Source organism: Nanorana parkeri, unplaced genomic scaffold (assembly GCF_000935625.1).
Source record: "Nanorana parkeri isolate BGI_ZX_2015 unplaced genomic scaffold, ASM93562v1 scaffold1021, whole genome shotgun sequence".
Lineage (NCBI taxonomy): Eukaryota > Metazoa > Chordata > Amphibia > Anura > Dicroglossidae > Nanorana > Nanorana parkeri.
Genome location: NW_017307289.1, coordinates 401,252 through 422,988, shown reverse-complemented (window position 1 = coordinate 422,988; position 21,737 = coordinate 401,252). Strand labels below are relative to the sequence as shown.

At 44.0% G+C, this 21,737-nt stretch overlaps 1 protein-coding gene across 4 annotated transcripts in view; it reads right to left on the bottom strand.

Moving 5' to 3' along the window:
* The window catches only part of SYT7 (synaptotagmin 7), a 372,492-nt gene that overhangs the window by 50,865 nt on the left and 299,890 nt on the right, over positions 1–21,737 (bottom strand). For all 4 annotated transcript variants that reach the window (XM_018567216.1, XM_018567213.1, XM_018567214.1 and 1 more), the window contains one exon: positions 2,839–2,974. In XM_018567216.1, the coding sequence (XP_018422718.1) occupies positions 2,839–2,974 (136 nt within the window). The remainder of the gene's footprint in view (positions 1–2,838; positions 2,975–21,737) is intronic.

The window sequence follows — 21,737 nt, the reverse complement described above, 5'->3', positions numbered from 1 at the left end:
TTCCAAGAATTTTTTGTAAAAATGTATATGCCATGGGGCTGATGTAAAAAGCAGTAATGTGCCTACCTCCCAACTCTCTCTAATCTGGAAGGAATGTCCCTTAATTGGAACCAAATCTCTCTATCCCTCTTTCCTCTGCAGGTGTCCCTCTTTTTGTTGTGATGTACAGATGTCTATGAAAATGTACTATTTAACAACCAAAAGTGTTATTCTGCACTAAAACCTTAATCCTATGTCTTAATTATATTGTTTGCTTTTTCGAAAAGCCAGTATATTGGAAACATAATGGTGGGGAAAAAAAAACAATTTTGGGGTTACCCAATCGATTTCGGCATATACATTTGTATTGGTCCACATAACTGGGGGTGTGGCAGGGGTGTATCCATTGCCTAAATACATTGTGCTGGAAGGTGTCCCTTTTTCTCATGTCAGAAAGTTGGGAGGTAAGGTAGTATGGCTGCATCGTGGCTATACTGCTGCTTAAAAAAAACCCACTGCATATTTAAAAAAGCACAGCGATATGCTTTAGAAATGTGTATTGTGCTATATTGACTATGGCAGTATGAAGCCAGCGGAGTGCAATAAAACTTCATTAAAATACTGCAAAATAAATCTGGGAGGAGAGCCTGACCATGTGACCTGTCAAAGTCACATGATTGGCTCCACTCTATTTACAGACTGATCTCTGTTTTAGTAAAGAACTACATAAGATGCTGCAGGCTGCATAAAGCTGGCCAATTTTCATGAATGGGCAGTCTGCAGTAACTCTGCAGAGTATAACTGGGAGCTGATAGCGATATCTGCTTTCCGTTATAAATGACCCCCTAAGGCCCTTTTCACATGAGCATTCAGGTTGTCAGGTTAAAAAATGGACAACAGTGTATCTCTATGGCAGTAGGAATGAAAACTGATGACCATCAGTTTACATCAGGAAACATCAGTGTCAGTTGAGGTCAGGAATTTGAGCCGGATCAGCTCTCCGTTTTGACTGACCGGGACTGATGTAAACTGATGATCAGTTTACATCAGTTCTGGTTACGTCCGTTTTTTTGGGACTGATGTCGTAATACAGCACTGCATTTACCATATCAGCAGTTTGAGATTAATTGGTCATAACAGACATACACAGCGAGAAACTGTATTCTAGCAGGACATGGTCTTTTGATGAATGGATTACTGGACTGGTAATGGGATAGCATCTAATTTGCTAAGACAAAACACCCTGAAAATTTGTATCTGTGCCTAGCCCCTCCAGTACATCATGCTAATTGACAGTTCATTTTACATAGAGCAATGTAAGAATAGTTCTTATTGCATCATGGGAGCTTAGTGTTTTCTCTGCCCAACTCTGAAATGCTGAAGAGGAGGAGGAGGCCACACACAAATGCTGCAAGTTTCTGGAATTCTTCCACATGTGCCTGACCGGTGAGGTGTTTAGTGATCAAATAAACAGGGGTCGTTGTCCTTCTGGTATTCTATTGGGAATGTATTATGTGGCCTGTTTTGATGGCAATGCGATTTAGCCACTTATATAATTTATAGTACTACATGAATGAAACAGGGACAATTTTGCAACAATCTCCAAGTACAAAGCGTAAAAACAAATCAGGTGAGTTTTAAAACTTGACGGGGCAGGATGGGCATAACAATTTATTATCGTTCTCTGCTACAAAAATGGGATTATACCCAGTGTTACGTGTACCAAACAGATAGTGGAAGCAGAAATAGATTAGGGCAGAATGGGGCTCTAGGCAAGCTTGCAGCTTTAACACCCCCCTATCACTTTGCCTGATGTTGAAGGATTGCAATAGGCACATAGAAGCTACCCCATATGTATTGTCTGTACTGGCATGGCCCCATTAGACCCCAACTGCCTACAAGTACATCCCTCCCTTGCGAAGCGACAGGGTAGGTGCATGGCTTTGATAAATTGTGCTATCCCTTTGGTTTACTGCAGGAGCATGAAGGTTGGAACAGGACCCCTGGACATCCACCAGACCCTAGGCACCTGCCTTAGTTGCCTTGTTGATGATCTGATGCTGAGCAGGGCCAGATTTACTTCTGTGGGCTGAGAAATCAAAAGCTCACCCCACCCCTCACCCCCACCCCTTACCCCACCCCTCTGGCTTTCTCGAGGTCGTGCGGCCCCAGTTCCGTCCGGGAGGACTGTAAAAAAAACAAAACTATATATATTACAGACAGGCAGCACCCCCTGTAGGCATATGCCTACATTGCCTAGTGGGAAGTCCGGCCCTGACACAGAGTGGATGTACATTTAGTACAAAAGAGATATATGTATATTTATATAGGGGGCCCCCCTTTTTATATATATATATATTAATTCTAATATATTCTAATCAGTTTAATCACAGTTTTAACATTTATTTTAGAAAAATGGTCTGACCCAACAAGCTAAAAAGCTTGTATGTGGGACTCTTTACAGAAATAAAGGATGATGATTTACCTACTGCACTTATTTATATTCCTGGTCTTTATTGTAAAGCTATAAGTATTTACAGGTCTTCATCCTCTTATCTTGATTGCTTTAGTTTCCCTGTTTCTTCTGTATGACTCTTTTGCTAACTCTTTCCATGTCTCATTATCATTATTTGTTTTTGTCTGTCTTTTATGTATGCTGTTTTTCCTCGGTACACCCTGGAGCTAAGCCAGGAACAAATCCTCTTCTCTCCACAGTGTTTCTCAGTGGCTGCCTATTGATTCAGCATTAAATCTGGCACAGAGAGGACAGTCAGGGTGACCTCTGTACTCTGAGCACCTCTGGAACAACGTGAATTAACAGATATACATGTCCACATTGACAAGCTATGACTTACTCACCATGAGCATCTCACTAGTCAGTGAGTTCACCAAGTCTGATACCGATGAGCGCTGGTCTGTTTTTCGGTCAGTCTCATCTGGATGCGCTTGTCCTGGCACCGCTGTTGCGTTTGTGGTTTTGGTCCCAGCTGGCACTCTTAAAAAAGAAAGAAAAGAGACATGTTAAATTGTGCAGCGCAATCATCTGGCTGTGGCCTTGGAAGTAGATAAATGGAGCCAAGTGTCAGCCACTGATCCAGAGAGGGTATTGGAATTCACCCAAGTGAACATTCCACAATAAAGCAGTCGTTGCACTATACATGCTATGATATTTAGTAGTCTGGTGAATGCAAGCAGTGGCTGATGGGGGTTGTATGTCAGCGTTAGCTGCATATACTGTACACATAAATAAAGCTGGTCATGCATGACTTTTGTCAATGTTATCAAAAGATCAGAAGCGATGTGTCTTGATGTCTGAGCACCTGGATATGTTGCAACTCTTCCTCCTGCCACAGTAGTTAAGAGATGAATGATAACTGACAGTCACATGTAACAAAACTGAAATATGTAAGGGATCCAGAAGGTTCAGGTGCACAGTTATGATGTACCAAAGGGCAATTGATAATTTCCCATCAAAAGTACAGGGAATCTGCCCATTTGAGGTCATCCATCACTCCTCATACTTGGCTGTGGGATGGCCCATTGTGGCACAGATTGGGCTATTCATGGTGATTGCTCTAACAGGTATGAATGCCATCATTGTTCAGGGTACATACCATTGCAGTGCACCCCAGGTGCTTTGGTACCTGAGCTATTGTAGGTGCTCTAATGAAGGAATGAATCATTATGGATTGATCATTAGCAGTGAATGTCTAAATCAATCTTTGCTGTATGTGTTTGGGCGCCTTAAAAGATAATGTTATTTGACTGTCATGGGTTACTTACAACCCATTACAGTCCTGTGCACTTGGAGGATACATAAGCCCATACGTGTACCTGGCTCTTCAGAAAAGTGATTGTACATTATGTATAGAATGCTACATATTTTACATATAAAATATGTCATCACAGAGCGCAAATAATCATATTGAAAATTCATGGGGTTGTTTCATTGCTTTTTTATCTGTCAAGGTTTGTTATATCAGACTATGCCCTGGCAGTCACACACACATGACTGACTATCAGGGATATACTGATATAACAAACCCTAGAGGCTTCTCTGCATCTCTGGACTTGGCTGATTCCAAGCTAGAGCTCAGTGCTGACTACATCTACTGAGTTTATTCCCTGTCACAGTTTAACATGGTTTGTGTTTCTGGAGGTGAGCCAAGCTCAACAGCACAACACCACAGACACAACAGCTTAATAGTGTCACCAAATATATAGAAAATTCTGTGTTTATGTATATACAGTATTTGTGTGTGTCAATGCCTAACACAATTTATGTCTAAACCATAGGCATTGCCTTGAGGAAAGGCAGCCAAACTTTTCATGGTAGTGTCCCAACCATCTGTCAAAGCTCTTGGACTTCTATAAGAAACCAATAGAATGAACGTCATATCGTATAAGCTAAGGATCCCCTAAATTTCCCTGTAGAACCATTTCTGTTGCTAGTCTACAGGCTGATGTCTAGGTAATAACATTTACACTTTTTTGAGTAGAATTAAGTAAGAAGTTTAAATTAAAAGCAAAAGTATTTTTTTTGTTTTATGCTGCTGTGATGTTTACTGTTCTTTGTCTCATTTGAATATGGTGCCTGTGGAAAATATGGGAGATCAATTTACATCTTAATAGCAATAAAATATAGTTTTTGGTTTATATTATAGTAGTATATTGCTGTATACTGCAGCTTGTAAAACAGAAGCAAGGGAATTTATAGTTTAGGAAATTAGATTGGGATCATAAAGCCAATGGCTCATTGGATCATGGCTGTGCAGTACATATGGTAATATCGCAGATACTTTGGAGGGAAAATATAAAAACTTGAGCAGACAGAATCATGGCAACCAATTAGCTTCTCTCTTCAGTTTGTTGAGTTAAGATTTGAAAATGAAACAGAGATGCTGATTGGTTGCCATGCACAGCTGCTCCAGATTTTGTCTGCTCCAGTTTTGATGTCATTTTTATTAGGCCAATATTAGGAATCCTCCCCAAATGGGAAGAATATTCATGGCTAAGATCGTGAATAAAAGTAACATGGAACAATTGTTTAATACATAATCTTTTGGACATGATTGTATCTTTCTATCAATCAATCAATTGATAATCAACTATTCTGTCTTACATAAACACAGGTGTTCAACAATTTCATTGAATGGTCTCAAGAATTGTCTCAACTCTTTTAATTTCTTCTGATTGGTACTCTTTCGATTTGAAGGCTGAAAGATTGCACAACTGCTCATCAATGTTTGTAAGCCATGACTATAATACAAGATTGTTTCTATCAAATGACTGTAAAAATACATGTATGGCCACCTTCAGGGGTTGTATGTCACAGCAATGATTGCTATTTAGTATCTAGCTGTCATGATTTTAGCTGGTACATTCAGGCAAGGAACAACAGTTTCTGTGGGCATTGAACCGTTTTGACTGTCAGAAGAAGATATGAAACTGAATGAGGACTGCTGTCAGTGCTAGTCAATCTAGATATCTGCATTCATTTTAGTAAGACTGGCTCTTCAGTTGATGTATGTATGTGTGTATGAAGAGAGATGGCTACAGTATACCTTCACTCCAGGTTTTGGAGTCCACATGTACGAGCCCTTAAAATGCCCCCCGAAAAGTGTGCCTGATGCAAGTTAATGATTAATTAAAGGAGAGAGCTTAGCTAGATGGGTTGAAGAGCGAGTGCCCGAAGGATCCAAATCATAACTGCTACTTCCCTTTATTTAGCAGAGGTATGTTCACCCAACATTCATTAAAGAAAATCTAGTATTTTACTTTTTCACATCCGTTTTCCCTTGTTATCTGTTATTTCCACAATTTTATAAAAATGTAATACCACAAAGACTGAACAGGACAGTTAAAAGTTTTTATATGGAACAATATTGAGCTTGTGTTTTGCGCCATTTGGTTGGTTTTGATTTTGCAAGAAATTTTAACTACAGTAACTGTTACTGACAGAGAATATAGTCTTGTAGTAATATAAGCTATGGTTAATTGTCTGTATTTGAGGAGAGGAACCTGTGTAACACCACAGCATTTACTATTTGTGTCATATCATACAGAGTAAAGAAGAAGCAACCGCCATTAATCCCCTGAGAGCTCTACTCTCACCCTGATGCAAGCATACAGTTTATTTTCTTATTCATTCCCTAAATGTATCACCAGAAACATATTAGATAGAAGAGGCTTCCACAAGGCTGTAATATCGTGAGGACCTTGTATTCATGGTATGTATTGTTAACAAGAAGTAGATGTGATGGATTCATGGTTTCTGGTAGGACCTTTGTGGAGCTTAGCTACAGTGTGCCCTTTATATGCATAAAGGTGGATGGTTTTCTATATATATTTGCATAATACATATATCCTGTGTACTGTACACTGTTGGGGAAAACCATCCAAATCTGCACAGTTAAAGTGCCCGTTATAAGACCATACTTTGTGAAAATCTCTTGGGTTCCAAACTCCCCCTATATGGGAAAGAGTGAAGTGAGGGAGCACAGGTTAGACACCGGTGGGGAGAAGGCCAGCAGATACATCATTAACATTACAGCATAGAAGCAGAGGCAGCAGACCCTGCATGCAGAGCAGAAGCACAATGAGATAAGAACACAGAACAGCTAATACAGTGAATACAGAACGAGAGAAAGAGACAAGGGGTTACATCGAATTAGGATTCAGCACTGGTGACTCACAAAGCCAGCGGCTAAAAGGATCTGTGCCCTGTTAAAAATCTAAGCGAATGGAGAAAAGTTGGGAAAGGTGGGGGTTAAAGCAGTGAGAAGTGGAAGAATGCACAAACAGCTGTGTGTGAGAGAGGTAAAAGTTAGTGAATACAATGGCCGGTATGAAACCGGTGAGGTAGTGAGCAGACAGGGAGAAAGCAGCAAACATATAGGTTAACATTGAGGAAGCAACACTGAAGGCTGCAAAAACAAGAGACAGATTTAACATGATGGCTACATAAATGTAACAACCTATCCTGGTCTATTAATTCCTTGTTTGATAAATTGGCTTTACAGATTATCATGATTGTGACATTTCCCATCTAATGGTTTGATGAATCTAGGCCAGTGCCAGCAAAATGTATGATAGGCCTAGCTAAAGATGTCTATGTAAGAAGTCCTCCTCGGGAGGTGTTAGATTTACATTCAAGATGCGCAAACTAGGCCAGTGTATGCGTTATCAACAGTCTAGAGGGGTTTTGTAAGAACATTTAGAATTTTAGGGAGGGATTGGCATTCGTGTGGTTATGAATAATAAATCAGCATTTGCAAGCTGTTAAAATTGTAAGGAAAACAGAGCAAAGAGACAGAAATATTCCAATTATAGAGTGTCATCTAGAGTGCAGAAGGAGAATTAACTGTGAGGAATGTGGAGGGATCAGGGACAAAGAGGCTGGCACACGTGACACACACACGCAGACACACTAATAAAGCCTTCGCTGCACAATCGGACGTACGGTACATTCCAGCCTTGAAGCATTTGTCTGCTTTTTCGTTGCAACTAAACCTTCTCTGAAAAACATACTTCATCCCCTTGCAAGTCATCTCAGTTATACACCTTATTATAACAGTTATTTGTTTAACTAAACATGGGAACATCTGTAGAGAGGTGTGAAAATCGCTCTCATGCACAGTCCTTTGCAAAATTGTCTCAGTTGACAGCCCAGGATTACAGTCTCAAGGGTTGCAAATACACTCAAAAACTGTTACATACACTTTGCTAAACATGAGGCACCCTGACGTCATTCCATAGATATGCATTTAATTTTGTTGTTGAAAACTATCCCTCAATATACCATAGAGAAAGTAGACTCGCTTACTATTTGTAACCAGCCAGCAAATCCCCTTCACAAAAATTACATTCAGAGACAACCAAGTAACAAGAATTTTAGGAAGTTGGAAATGGCAGTACAGGTTTCCTTAACGTGAACCTGTGACATTCAAATATTAGTATTTTCTAACAAGAAATAAATAAGCTGTAAAACAAACCCTCATTGACCTATGTAGCTACAGGCACTGTGGAACAATGTATCCTCAAGTTCACAGCAGAAGCAATTAAGTCTCTTTCAGCAGTTCAATTCACTCGGCCCTCTAAAAACTCATACTCTGTGTTTACATTAGAGATTAGATAGCTAGAAGGTTGCTGAGTCACTGGGAGGGAGGAGCAGGGAGGGGACTGAGTTGGCTTGGAAATCAAGTTGATGGACTTCAGTGGTTTTCCTGTAAACTTTGAAAATGAATTGCTCCACAGTGCTTGTAGCCAAATAGGCCAGTGAGAGCTTGTTTTAAGGCTATGAATCTGTATGCTTATGAATCTGTATCTATTTTAAAGTCCAAATCTGATCACAGGTTCACTCTAAATCCATGGCACCTTGTAAACATTCCATTCTGCTGTTGACCAGCCTGCGGTTGCTTTGTCCCTGTTATCTGATAACATTAGGCATGCGTCGATTAAATGTGACCAAGAAGCTGACCTCTATAGAGACATTAATCTCTATGGTAGGTCCCCTTTATCAAGACCTATGAGGATCCTTCACAGAATACACAGTGAGCTCCATTTTTACAGAATATAATTCTAAAAGGAAAACTTGAAATATGCATGAATTCTTCTTACAAACAAGCCGCACTTTCATGGATCTTCATAAGCTAAAGCAACTTTGTATTAATATAATGAATACATACTGTGAAACAGAACTCCCATGTGTATACCACCTCTCACACGTTTCACCGATCTAGCTTAATCAAAGAGGTGGAGGTGTGCCTATTTTGCCTGCACCTGGTGTGATTATTGCTTAGCGTGGCCTGGGAAGTGGAGCGGTCGACTGTTTGCAACGCTTGAAATATGTATGCCACGATTGATGAACACTTTTTCTGAAAATACTAGTTGCCTAACTGTCATGCTGATGCAGTGCCTTCAGTACTGACCCAGAATACATGTTGAGTTAGAGCTCATGCACACAGACAGCTGATTCTACTCAACGTAAATGCCGGCATATTTCCCCCCCCCCCCAGGGAGCCACAGGTGCTGCATACAGCCTCCCATAGAAGTCAATGGCTGTACACAGCTGTACGCAGATATACGCTAGTACACTCATGTATACATATGGACATAAATCCCACATCCAGGGATTTATGTCCATACGCCCATGCGGCTGTATGGAGCACCTGCAGGTCCCTGAGGGGGGAAAATATATTAGTATTTACATTGTATCGGCTCAGCCAGAGAACCAGCATTTGAGAAGGAAATGCAATGACAGCCCTTTATCTCTTCAGTATATTATAAACTGGAAATATTGTTGAAAATAGGAAAGTGACATAATAGTAGAGGTAGCAGAGGTAAAAGCCATCATTGGGCTTAAGGTTTCTGGGGAATGCAGCTCTAATGTTGACTACACAGATTGTATATATATATTTTTTCTGATGGCACAAAATTAAGAACAATCACTGTGTTTAGATGTTTAGTTAGTAACCACTTTTACATTCAAGTGTTGTGTAATGTGTGCGTTGTTTGTCTTTACAGTAGGGACTATTACTAGCAAGTAGGTGTCACATTTTCTGGCTATCTGTCCTAAAAGCGTGCATACATCTAATAAATAAAGTATGTTAAATCTATAAAATACTATGTATTATAAATAGTTACATATAAGGACAAACTCAGTCTCACCTTATGACACACAAACAGAGAACAGAGATGCTCTTTTGGAAGCGATCCAAACTGGTAATTAGAACTACGTGTGTATTCCCATTATAGTCTCCACACAGTAATACAGGTGGAGGGTAGCAGAGGCAGGAACGTCATGGACCATTACTATTCTCCCTGCCTCATGACATCAATGTACATTGACAGTGCACATTTTACATCTGTGAAATTAAACTGTCCACGTATTGTTACTGGGCTGCATAATAGAAGCTCGATATGTATGGTACAATAAAAAGAACCTGTATATGTTTCATTGTGCACTTATAATAGTCTCGGCATATGATAAAATGCATACATGGCCAGCATTGTATATGCATGCTGCATTGTATGAATCAGAAGGTCTGCTAAATGTTAAATCTTAAAGTGACATTAAAGGCAACTCCCCCCCATTGCTGCTGTAAGCACTTACCTTATTTAATGCCCCTTGCTGTGATTATCTTCTTCCTTCCAGTTGTTTCCAACAGTCCCTCCAGCTCTGGTGATGGTCTCTGATCCATCGCAGACTCCTTGTGTCCCACAGTGTCTGTCCGATGTGCGCGCTCCCAGCTGCGTCCATTGAGCTTCAGTGTCTGTTTTCTCCCCTCCCTGCTACTGCGCATGCGCCTGCACACTACTTCACAGCCATTTGTGAGTCGGGAGTTCTTCAGCCGGGAGCGAGCGGCGTTGGAACAGGTAAGTAATTAGGTATTTGGCTAATTCTTTTTTTTTTTAATCATGGGGCATATATTTACTGCTTGCTAGCAATAGATGTATGGTAAACAATAAGATACTTTAATTATACTTTAATTGCAGGAACCCAAATCAGTACAGCCCTGTAATCATTAAGAAATCATCAAAAGCATTTTTTTAAAATGCAAGCAGTGTAAGTGCCTGCATTTGACCTGATACCAGTCTCTTGAAGCCCCTGTACAGTCTGGCCAGAGTATAAGGGGAAGAAACATTTCAAGGAGACAACAAGAAGTATGCTGTTAGGGACCAGAGTGATAAGCTCATCACTGTGCTGCTTCTCCTTTCACCGTCCTATCATTGGCTTGGGTTGGTCCAGGATAGTCAGAGCTCAGAGGAATTGGGTTTAATGATACTGGCAATCAGACTGAGGACATCTAGTGGTAGAAAAAAGTACTGCGGGGGAAATCTCTGGATTGAAGGCAAATATTGCAGCAGAAGCTGGTTTTGTTATTTTATCTTTCAATGGTCTATTTAATTTTATCTTGTTGTTTTGCTGAATTTCCGCTTTAAGCTTGGATCAATAGCTTCCGATGTGTTCCAGTTATGTATAGCATGTAGTAGTTTTAACATATTACAAGCATAATTTAGCTTTGCTGAATCACTTGATGTAGGCAGGCAAGTATACTCAGCTACACAACTTAATCGAATGTGTTTAATATAATGAGCCGCACACTGTGGTATAGATTACCGTATCCTGGACACATTGACTGATCCACAAGCATGCGTTCCATGGTATGACGGAGCAGACACACTAATGTGTGGCACTCAGCAGAGCTGTATTACCGAGCACACAGTAGGGAATGCCATAACAAGGCAGGCGGTAGGAGACTAAAATATTGCCCTATAAATGTCATAGGCTCAATTAACACCCCGCAGATCTTAGTGATTGGTCGTCCCCTGAGCATGATCTAGTTTGAGTGTGTTTTCTTTTCTCTTGTATACAGGTACCTTGGGATAATTGGACAATAGAAGCTGTATTTATTATAAATGATCAACAACCCAAATATATCTATATTATATTTTAAATCTGTAAATATTTTCATATTCAAATCGATGATATGGGGCTGATAACATTGAAGAGGGGAAAAAACACTATGTTGCCCTACATTCAGAAAGAAAACCTCTCAGTCTTTCTTTTCTGTTCACGCATGCATGCCTGCACGCTAAATTGCTCCATTTTTCTGTGCAGGCTGGTGTCTGTTCTGTGCCAGTTTTTGTGGAAGGTGGTGAAGCGTTGCCTGGCATTGTAACAATGGCAAGGCACTGTTTACCTTCTTTTTTCAAACTTTTTTGAAATGTCAATGTGGCATTTCATTTATAGTCATCTACTGCAGCTGACATATGGTGCAGTGACCGACACTGTCGTTAGATGAGCCCCGGGGTGTTGCAAAAAAATGCAGCATTTGTACGCAACGCACTCCAACCCAACCAGAAGTCAGTGATGTAGTGTCAACAGGGCACATAGAAAACAATTGACACCAAAAAATTAACCTGGGGATACTTATTATCTAATGCACCTAATAAAGTGATACCAGTACATAGCTTATAAATGTCCCTTTAACAACAATTTCCCCTGTTTGGCTCCAAATCCCGTGGCCCATTTTTCCTCCACAACCACTATTTTTGGCATAAAATGTATATATTAGCCCATCTTGTTGTTTTAATTCTCACTGGTGTCTTTGTGGATATTTTTTTGCTTGTGTAAACCTGCAAGATCTCATAGAGATGGGTGATTAAAATGCATCCAAGCCCTGTCTCCTCTGGGATTTTTGTAGATGGGGCTGTGGCAAGGTCATGTCTTTTTCCTAAAAGATTTTCAGCTAAAAGAGTGACCGTTATTCCTACCTCAGAAATCTGGGAGGCTTGAACACTATGGGATCTTTGGTCACAATAGTCAACTGCAAACCTATGCTTTAAATTCTGCTAGAAAATGTGACCAATTAGAAGAATCCCAGATATCACATAGAACATATGAACTCTGAGCGCGTAGAGTGGTAAACGAACCCAGAACATCAGTGTTTCAAGATCACAGTGCTAGACTCTGAGCCATCATACTGGCTATATCAGGGTTGGACAAACCCTATGATCCAGGTGGCTAATGCTCCTTACACAGCTGGTGCCTGACTTCTGAATCCTGTTGGCTCCTGGATTGGAAACACTGGCTCCTGAATTCCATAGCAATTTTTCCACTCCTGGGTATACAAATTTTTTCTTACTTTCCCAATGAGACTGTAAAAGTAATATACCAATTTTGCTTCACTATTTCTTGGGCTTATCCTATGCAAAAAGCTGGTTATAGGAGAACTATGAGGCGAGTGCTTTTCACTCACCTCATAGTTCTAGCCGACCTGTGACAATGAGACTGTCACAGGTCGGCTCAGTAGATCGGGAGGTGAGCGAACACATACCGGCGTTCGCTCACCTCTCGATCCTGTCACGGCTCTCTGCCGTGACAGGGGAGGGGCTGGATTCCCCCCTCCCCGCTACGATCTGCCAGCGCTGACTGGCGGAACGGACGGGGGAGAGGGCGGGTACCGCTGGCTCTGCCTCTAGATAGGCAGAGCCAGCTGTCAGTCACGCAGCTGGGCGGATCCCGGCATAATTGTCGAGATCTGCTTCAGCTGCGGCGTCTCAGTATACCGCGAGCAGCAGCTCGCGGTATACTGCAGGGTCTCAGTATACAGCCAGCTACAGCTCGCGGTATACTGAGCCTAGGGTGACGGGAGGACGCTAGTTTGTGTCCTCCCGTTACCCTAAGGAGAACTATGGGGAAAAGCCTTAACCCCATAGTTCTCCTTTAAGACCACAGGTTGGACCAGGGCTAGATTAGCCGTTAAAGCTGGCCATCCTGATGACTCAACTGGAATTCTAGCTGTGTGTGGCCCTGTTGGCACCGCTTCATGCAATTATGAATCAACTTTTGTTGAAGGACCTTGTCAAAACAGTGACTGCAGCCAATCAGCTCATTTGCCATTATAACAATACAATAGCCCAACAGGAGAGATTCCCTATCCATGCTTTTTAGCATGGATAGGGGAATTGAGCATTATTTCTTGCAGGGCTGATAGGGGAATTGAGCATTATTTCTTGCAGGGCTGATAACAAAAAGGCAATAAGTGGGCACCGAGGAAAGGTGGCATCACAGAGTTGTGACCCTAACTATCATGCTTTTAAAGTGAGCTTTAAAAGAAGTGCACTTATCCCTTTTGCCCCTTTGCCCTGAGCTAACAGATCCCTTCCTCCCCCTCTCCATAGAAGTATACTTACCAAGATCCTTTAGCAACGGCCTTGTTGTTCACTTACATCCTAGGAGCCTCTTTCTGTTGGCCATGCAGGTGCATTTCAGTACCACAAACTTCTCCCAGCCCGGTAGTGAAGGTAGACAAGCCCCAAAGACTTTAAACATTTATTTTCAGCACATCACAGCAGATACTATCCTGGTATAACTTCAGCAGTAATAGGAATACATATTGAGGGTTATTCACTTAGCTGCCGAAGGCCGAGCCAAAGTAAACAGAGCTGAACGACGTTCGGCTATTCACTCCACGTTCAGTACGGCTGACTTCAGCCATACATCGGCTGAAATCAGCTGTACATCGGCTGCCTTCAGTCAGCCGAACATGCTCTGCCCAAAATATAATCAATTGGGCGGAGCTAGCAAAGACCTCACCGCTAGCTCTGACCAACTGTTTCCTATTGACCAGCACCTGCCAGAGTCTTCTATCAGGTCCCAGGCAAAAAATAACAACTGGGCAGAGCTGGCCGTGACGTCACAGCCTGCTCTGCCCAGTTGTTATTGTTTAATGACAGATCAGCATCCCCAGGTCATTTGGGGACGCTGATCTGTCATTACAACTGGGCGGAGCGAGCCGTGAGATCCAGCTATGACTGGATCCTTCGGCACATTAGTGAATAACCCTCATTGTTGTTGTTTCTGATAATGCAATCAAAGCTTACTTGAAAAAAATCCCTTTCATATTGTGAATGCTGCCTTCTGTCTGCTGATCACTTTCACCAACTTTCTGGATTCCCAGTGTGCTTTGTGTCTCTTTTCCTGCTGTTTGATGTGATTCAATCTAGATTTCGCAAGACTATACTGTATACCCCAGAATGTTACATTGTTCAGATGTTGTGTTAGGTGTGACACAAGGAAGTGTATATTCACAGAGCTGAGTGAAATTGTGTCTGCGCATTGAGGAAGTACATCCTATGGGCATTTTCAATAGGACAATAGGTTTTTGACCATAGATATCCTCTAATGGCTTGTCAGTTAAGCAATGGAGGAAAGCACCATTGTTGGACACATTTTCTGTGTATATAAAACACTTAAACAGAGATCAAGTGACATCATCCTTCTATGTTTTTTTTTCTTCATGATAGTTGACTGTAATGTTAGAAGCAACGGCTCACATGCGTGGTCTGTGTATGATCTCTAGATGCACACTCACTACGTTTGCTGTGCCTATATTTAACCATAAATTAGATTACATAACATGCAATTATTAGACGGTTAAAGCCCAAATATAAACGTGAACATTGCAGCTAAAAGGCACTGTCCATTCTGACAAATTTTACAACCGCCTTTCTCGATCTCTCCATTCCAGATAACCCCTATGGGCTGTGCATATGCATCCTCTCCCAGCTGGAAATGTACTATTTTGTAGTCTACCTCAGCAATTTGTACTGATCATCATGTTCGTATCGTCTCCGAGGCCTTGAACAGCAGCTGCTGAACGCTACTGGGCTGTCTGTATTACAAAAAGCAGCTCACAGCTTTCTCAGCATAGCCAGTGGCCTTTTCTACACTTCCATCTATATAAGCACAGCAATCCTCTGTTAGAAAATGTACGGTGCATGGAATATATTTTAGTACCAGCGCAATGTTATAAATATTTCTTAGTATTAAAATGAAACAATAAATGCTAAAATAAGCTAATTTTCAAAGTGCATATAAATATGGAATGGGGAGTATTAGATACCTCTATCCAATTGAAACACAATCAAAAACTCATTTTTGTAGTATTTATCTAGTACTGAAAATTTGCATAGTGCTTTATATACTATACATTCACATAAGTCTCTACCCTCAAGGAGCCTATGATGTAAGGTCCCTATGTTACATGCACACTAGGGCTAATTTAGCCAAGTAACCTACCAGCATGAGTTTGGAGTGTGGGAAAAAAACCAAAGCACACAGAGGAAACCCATGCAAGCACATGAAGAACATGCAAACTCCATACAGGCAGTGCTTTGGGACTAGAAGCGAGGATCCTAGTGCTGCAAGGCAGAACTGCTAACTACTAAGCCACTGTGGACCAGTAGTGGTAGTGGAGGAGAGTCATGATTAATATGTAACAGTTGAGACTCTTTGAGAGAGTGCTGTGTAAAAACAAATGACAGAACATGTCCTGTAAGCCGTAATGTAATTAAGAAGTTAGCCTGGCATCCAGTGATAGGGCTATCCTTCATTATTGTTCCATACAAGCTCAGTCAGGCAGGGCTGAATATATACTTCCTTTTGCCAACCCCTTTCACAGTGTTCAACTGGCTAGCCTAGGTCTCAAACCAAAAAGCTTGATGTCATTGCCAGATAAAATACACCACATCTGGGGGCAGAGGGGCTAAGACACTGGCTGCCCACTCTGCACCAGTACACCTAAATCAAAGACTAGAAGAGCGGGCAAACTATTGTCATACTCTATAGTTCAGTTCTAGGTGTATTGACACATAATGGGTATTCACAGGTCGGCTAGAATTATGAGGTGAGTGAAAAGCACTTACCTTATAGTTCTCCTTTAAGTACACAGTTCAAGCAACAAAAATGCATAAACTGTGCAGAGAAAAAACAAACAGAAACTGAAAAGGAATTGCAATTTATTGATATTGTTTCCTTGTTTTTTTTTTTCTTCCATTCAAATTAAAAAAATAAATCACAGAAACTCATATTTTGCCGACTGAAAAAAAGTAATTGCAAGTTCTTATTAAGCCTCTAGATTGGATCTAAATTAAATCCAACCCAAAAATAAGTGTGCATGTGGCTAGCATAAGAGAACATAAGAGACTCATCTGTGAGTCTCAGAAGAGGCCTAAAAAATACACAACTATAGGGCTCTTAGAAGTGATAGAAGCACTACTATAAGCATTATATGCTGGGCATTTATATAAGCTCGGCAAAGCAGGGCAGAGATTTCAAACAAAGAACAGCCATCAAAAGGCCAAACCTCCCAAGCAGTGTATGGCCAGATTAAGACTACCTGTCCACAGAGAGCTACTGTGTGATTTTACTGCAGAGTGAAAAATATTGTCACCATGTCAAAGAAACTGGACGAATAACAGATATACTGTCAGGATCAACAAGTAGTATAACTTTGTTACAAAGGGAACTCAAAAAAACAAAAACTGTTGTGGGAATGATAGTGACAGACTCAGGGCTGGATTAACCATTAAGAAAAATGAGCACATGCTTAGGGCACCAAGAGAAGTGGCACCACAGAGTTTTCCCCCTAGCTATCACGCCTTTAAAGAATAAGTGCACTTTAAAACAGCATCATTGTTGGGCTGTGCTTAGGGCCTCAGTTGCCCTCAAACTGGCCCTGGACAGACTGCATTATACTGTATATGTAATTTCAGATTTTGCCCATAGTTTCACTGTAATCATGGTAACATGGCATATTTATTATAAATATCCCCCAAGTACAGAAAAGCTTTTCCAAAAAGCCATTAAGGGGGATTTATCAAAATGAAAACAGACAAAATCTGGAGAAGCTTTGCATGGCAACCGTCCAAGCTCGCTCCCGTGATGGACTATAATTTCAATACAAATGAGTAAACTAAATGTGAGATTGTAGACCATCACGGGAGCGAGCTTGGAGTGGTGGCTACTCTTCAACACACACAGGAACCATGGGGAACAAAAGTAGCCACTCTCCAGAAGGAAGGACAGTGTCAGCACCAATTCAGAGATGATTTGAGGAACTACAGCCGAGTGATACACAGATAAGATACATTTTTGTTTACATTTAGGGTACTTGAATGCATTTTTAAGATTGAGTTTAGTGTCACTTTAACTGAACAAACTGAAGAGAGAAGCTGATTGGCTACTTTGGGCAAATGCTCCAGATTATGTCTGCTCCAGTTTTGAGAAACTTCCACATTTCATTTTACTAGTAATGTAAAATACATGTTGGCAGTAGTTACAAATTTAATATATGCTAAAAATCAAAAAAGTTACAATGTATTTAGTATAATAGTTATACGTAATTACTATAATAGCTATAAGTACCCCCTGAACCAATCTAAAGTACCCCAGGGTGCACATACCAACCATTAACAATGACCTAATCCACAGGTCAAGAATAGCTGGGATTTCATTCCAGGACAACCACGGCATCCATACATGTGAATCCAGTGGCGTCGCTAGAGGGGGGCCCCCCGCTAAAAGTGGCGGATCCGAGTGTGCACCCGCTGCTTGTTTGGTGAGGCCGGTGGCCAGTGGCGGCTCTTTAATTAGGGCGTCTAGTTTGCCCCGTCGGTATGGCAGCCAGGTAGCGTTGTGAGCTCTCATCCCTGTCGCTGTCAAACTGAGACTCTCAGTTTGACAGTGACAGGGCTGAGAGCTCATTTGTTTCCTCGATCGTCGGTGCAGACCATCGACTCGGTCTTCTGGACGGAGCTCCGCGCACCAGCCAATGAGAAGAGACCTCACCCCTCCCATCCACCGCACGCGGATCTCTGGCTGGGAGGACGGAGTTTAACGTCAGAAGCTGATGGAGATGTCGTCCTGCACGCTCCTGCCAGCTCCCGCCCGCAAGATGCAACCAGCACAGCACAGTACTGGAGTGACAGGCTGTAGAGGCCTATGGCGAGCCCTGTGGAGAGCCCTGTGGAGAGCCCTGTGGAAAGCCCTGTGGAAAGCAGGTGAGAGCCCTGTGGAGAGCCCTGGTTTAACCAAAGCTCTGTGGGGTCTCACCAGGGCTCTGTGGGGTCTACCATGGCTGGTTAGACCCCCACAAAGCCCTGGTGAGACCCCTCAGAGCCCTGCTACCCTGGGGGACCCCCTTCAGAGCCCTAGGGAGACCATTGAGAGACCTGGTGAAACTCTACAGAGCCCTGGTTTAACCAGGGCTCTGTGGGGTCTCACAAGGGCTCTGAGGGGTCTAACCAGGCTTGTGAAACCCCACACAGCCATGGTGAGACCCCATTGAGCCCTGGTGAGACACTATGGAGCCTTGGTGCTGGTTAGACCCCACGGAGCCCTGGGGAGATCCTACAAAGCCTTGGTTCAACCAGGGCTCCGTGGGGTCTCATCAGGGCTCTAAGGTGTCTCATCAGTGCTCTGAGGGGTCTCATCAGGGCTCTGTGGGCTGGTTAGACCTCACAGCGCCCTGCTACCCTGGTGAGGCCCCCTCAGAGCCCTGGTGAGACCCCGCAGAGCCCTGGTTTATCCAGGGCTCTGTGGGGTCTCACCAGGGCCCTGAGGGGTCTAACCAGGCTAGTGAGACCGCACATAGACATGGTGAGACCCCAAAGAGCCCTGGTGAGACCCTGCAGAGACCTGGTGCTGGTGAAACCCCATCTCACCCTAGTGAGAGCAGACAGAGCCCTTGTTTAACCAGGGCACTGTGGAGTCTCACCAGGGCTCTGAGGGGGTCTAACCAGGGTGTTAAGACCCCACATAGCCCAGGTGAGACCCTACAAAGCCCAGACGAGACCCTACAAAGTCCAGACGAGACCCTACAGAGCCCAGGCGAGACCCTACAGAGCCTAGGGGAGACCCTACAGAGCCCAGGCGAGACACTACAGAGCCCAGGCGAGACACTACAGAGCTCAGGCGAGACCCTACAGGTTTAACCGGGGCTCTGTGGGGTCTCCCCGGTGCTCTGTGGGTCTAACAAGGCTGGTTAGACCCCACAGAGCCTTGGTTAGGCTCCACAGAGCCCTGGTGAGACCCCAGAGAGCTTTACAGAGCCCTGGTGCTGGTGAGACCCTACAGAGCCCTGGTGAGATCCTGCGGAGCCCTGGTTTTACCAGTGTTTCTTGAGCTCTCACTAGGGCTCTTTGGGGTCTCACCATGGCTCCGCGGGGTCTAACCAGGTTGGTGAGACCCCACATAGCCCTTGTGAGACCCTAAAGACCCCTGGTGCTGGTGAGACCATGCGGAGCCCTGGTTTAACCAGGACTCTTTGGGATTTCACCAGGGCTATTTGGGATCTCTGTGGGGTCTAACCAAGCTGGTTAGACCCTACAGAGCCCTGGTGAGACTCTACAGAGCGTTGGTGAGACCCTACAGTGCCCTGGTTTAGCCAGGGCTCTATGAGGTCTCACCAGGGCTTTGTGGGGTCTCACCAGGACTCTTTGGGGGTCCCACCAGGGCTCTGTGGGGTCTCACCAGCCTAGTTAAACCCCACAGAGCCCAGCAGCAGGTAAGATGAGCTGGGACGGAGGTACAGGGAAAGGGACCCTGACCAGCCCACCTGAGACCCTGCAGAGACCACCATAGGGAGTCTCAGATGGGCTGTGCAGGATCTATGGTCACTCTCAGGTGGACTGTGCAGCATCTCAGGTATGTGTGGGGTCTCAGATGAGCCCAGTGCGTACCTAAGTCTAGAGTCCAGTCCTTCCCAAGTCCAGAGGCCAGTGCGTTCCAAAGTCCTGAGTCCAATTCATATACAGTTCTGCATTGCTGTATAACATATTGCTGGGATTTGTAGTACAGCCGGTGCCATCCTGCATTAGAGTGTAAGCTCCTCTGTACAGAGATTGATGTGGCTGGCTCAGTGTTCTCTGTACATCTCTGCAGTATATGTCAGAGCTATATTAATGTATAATAATAGTAGTGTGAGACTGTGGGGGGACGTTCGTATGTAAGCTCCTCTGGTGCAGAGACTGCCGGGAGGTCAGTTTGTTCCTTAGGTCCGCCACTGTTTTTGCTGTTGGTAATAAGTGCAGTACAGCACTTAGTAGATTCCCGGCCCATCTTCCCCATAACTTGGTACCTTCCTGTGCATGCAGGAAGGGGAATTTTCAGGAGGCGGAGCTTGGTTAGCCCTGCTACCCTGGGGGACCCCCTTCAGAGCCCTAGGGAGACCATTGAGAGACCTGGTGAAACTCTACAGAGCCCTGGTTTAACCAGGGCTCTGTGGGGTCTCACAAGGGCTCTGAGGGGTCTAACCAGGCTTGTGAAACCCCACACAGCCATGGTGAGACCCCATTGAGCCCTGGTGAGACACTATGGAGCCTTGGTGCTGGTTAGACCCCACGGAGCCCTGGGGAGATCCTACAAAGCCTTGGTTCAACCAGGGCTCCGTGGGGTCTCATCAGGGCTCTAAGGTGTCTCATCAGTGCTCTGAGGGGTCTCATCAGGGCTCTGTGGGCTGGTTAGACCTCACAGCGCCCTGCTACCCTGGTGAGGCCCCCTCAGAGCCCTGGTGAGACCCCGCAGAGCCCTGGTTTATCCAGGGCTCTGTGGGGTCTCACCAGGGCCCTGAGGGGTCTAACCAGGCTAGTGAGACCGCACATAGACATGGTGAGACCCCAAAGAGCCCTGGTGAGACCCTGCAGAGACCTGGTGCTGGTGAAACCCCATCTCACCCTAGTGAGAGCAGACAGAGCCCTTGTTTAACCAGGGCACTGTGGAGTCTCACCAGGGCTCTGAGGGGTCTAACCAGGGTGGTAAGACCCCACATAGCCCAGGTGAGAACCTACAGAGACCTGGTGCTGGTGAAACCCCATCTCACCCTAGTGAGACCAGACAGAGCCCTGGTGCTGGTGAGACCCTACAGAGGCCTGGTTCAACCAGGCCTCTGTGGGATCTCAACCGGGGCTCTGTGGGGTCTCACCAGCCCTAGTTAAACCCCACCAAGCCCTGTTGGGACCTACAAAGCCCTGGTGAGACCCTATAGAGCTCTGGTTTAACCAGGGCTCTGTGGGGTCTCACCAGGGCCCTGGGGGGTCTAACCAGGCTGGTGAGACCACACATAGCCATGGTGAAACCCCACAGAGCCCTGGTGAGACCCTGCAGAGACCTGGTGCTGGTGAAACCCCATCTCACCCTAGTGAGACCAGACAGAGCCCTGGTTTAACCAGGGCACTGTGGAGTCTCACCAGGGCTCTGAGGGGTCTAACCAGGGTGTTAAGACCCCACATAGCCCAGGTGAGACCCTACAGAGACCTGGTGCTGGTGAAACCCCATCTCACCCTAGTGAGACCAGACAGAGCCCTGGTGCTGGTGAGACCCTACAGAGGCCTGGTTCAACCAGGCCTCTGTGGGATCTCAACCGGGGCTCTGTGGGGTCTCACCAGCCCTAGTTAAACCCCACCAAGCC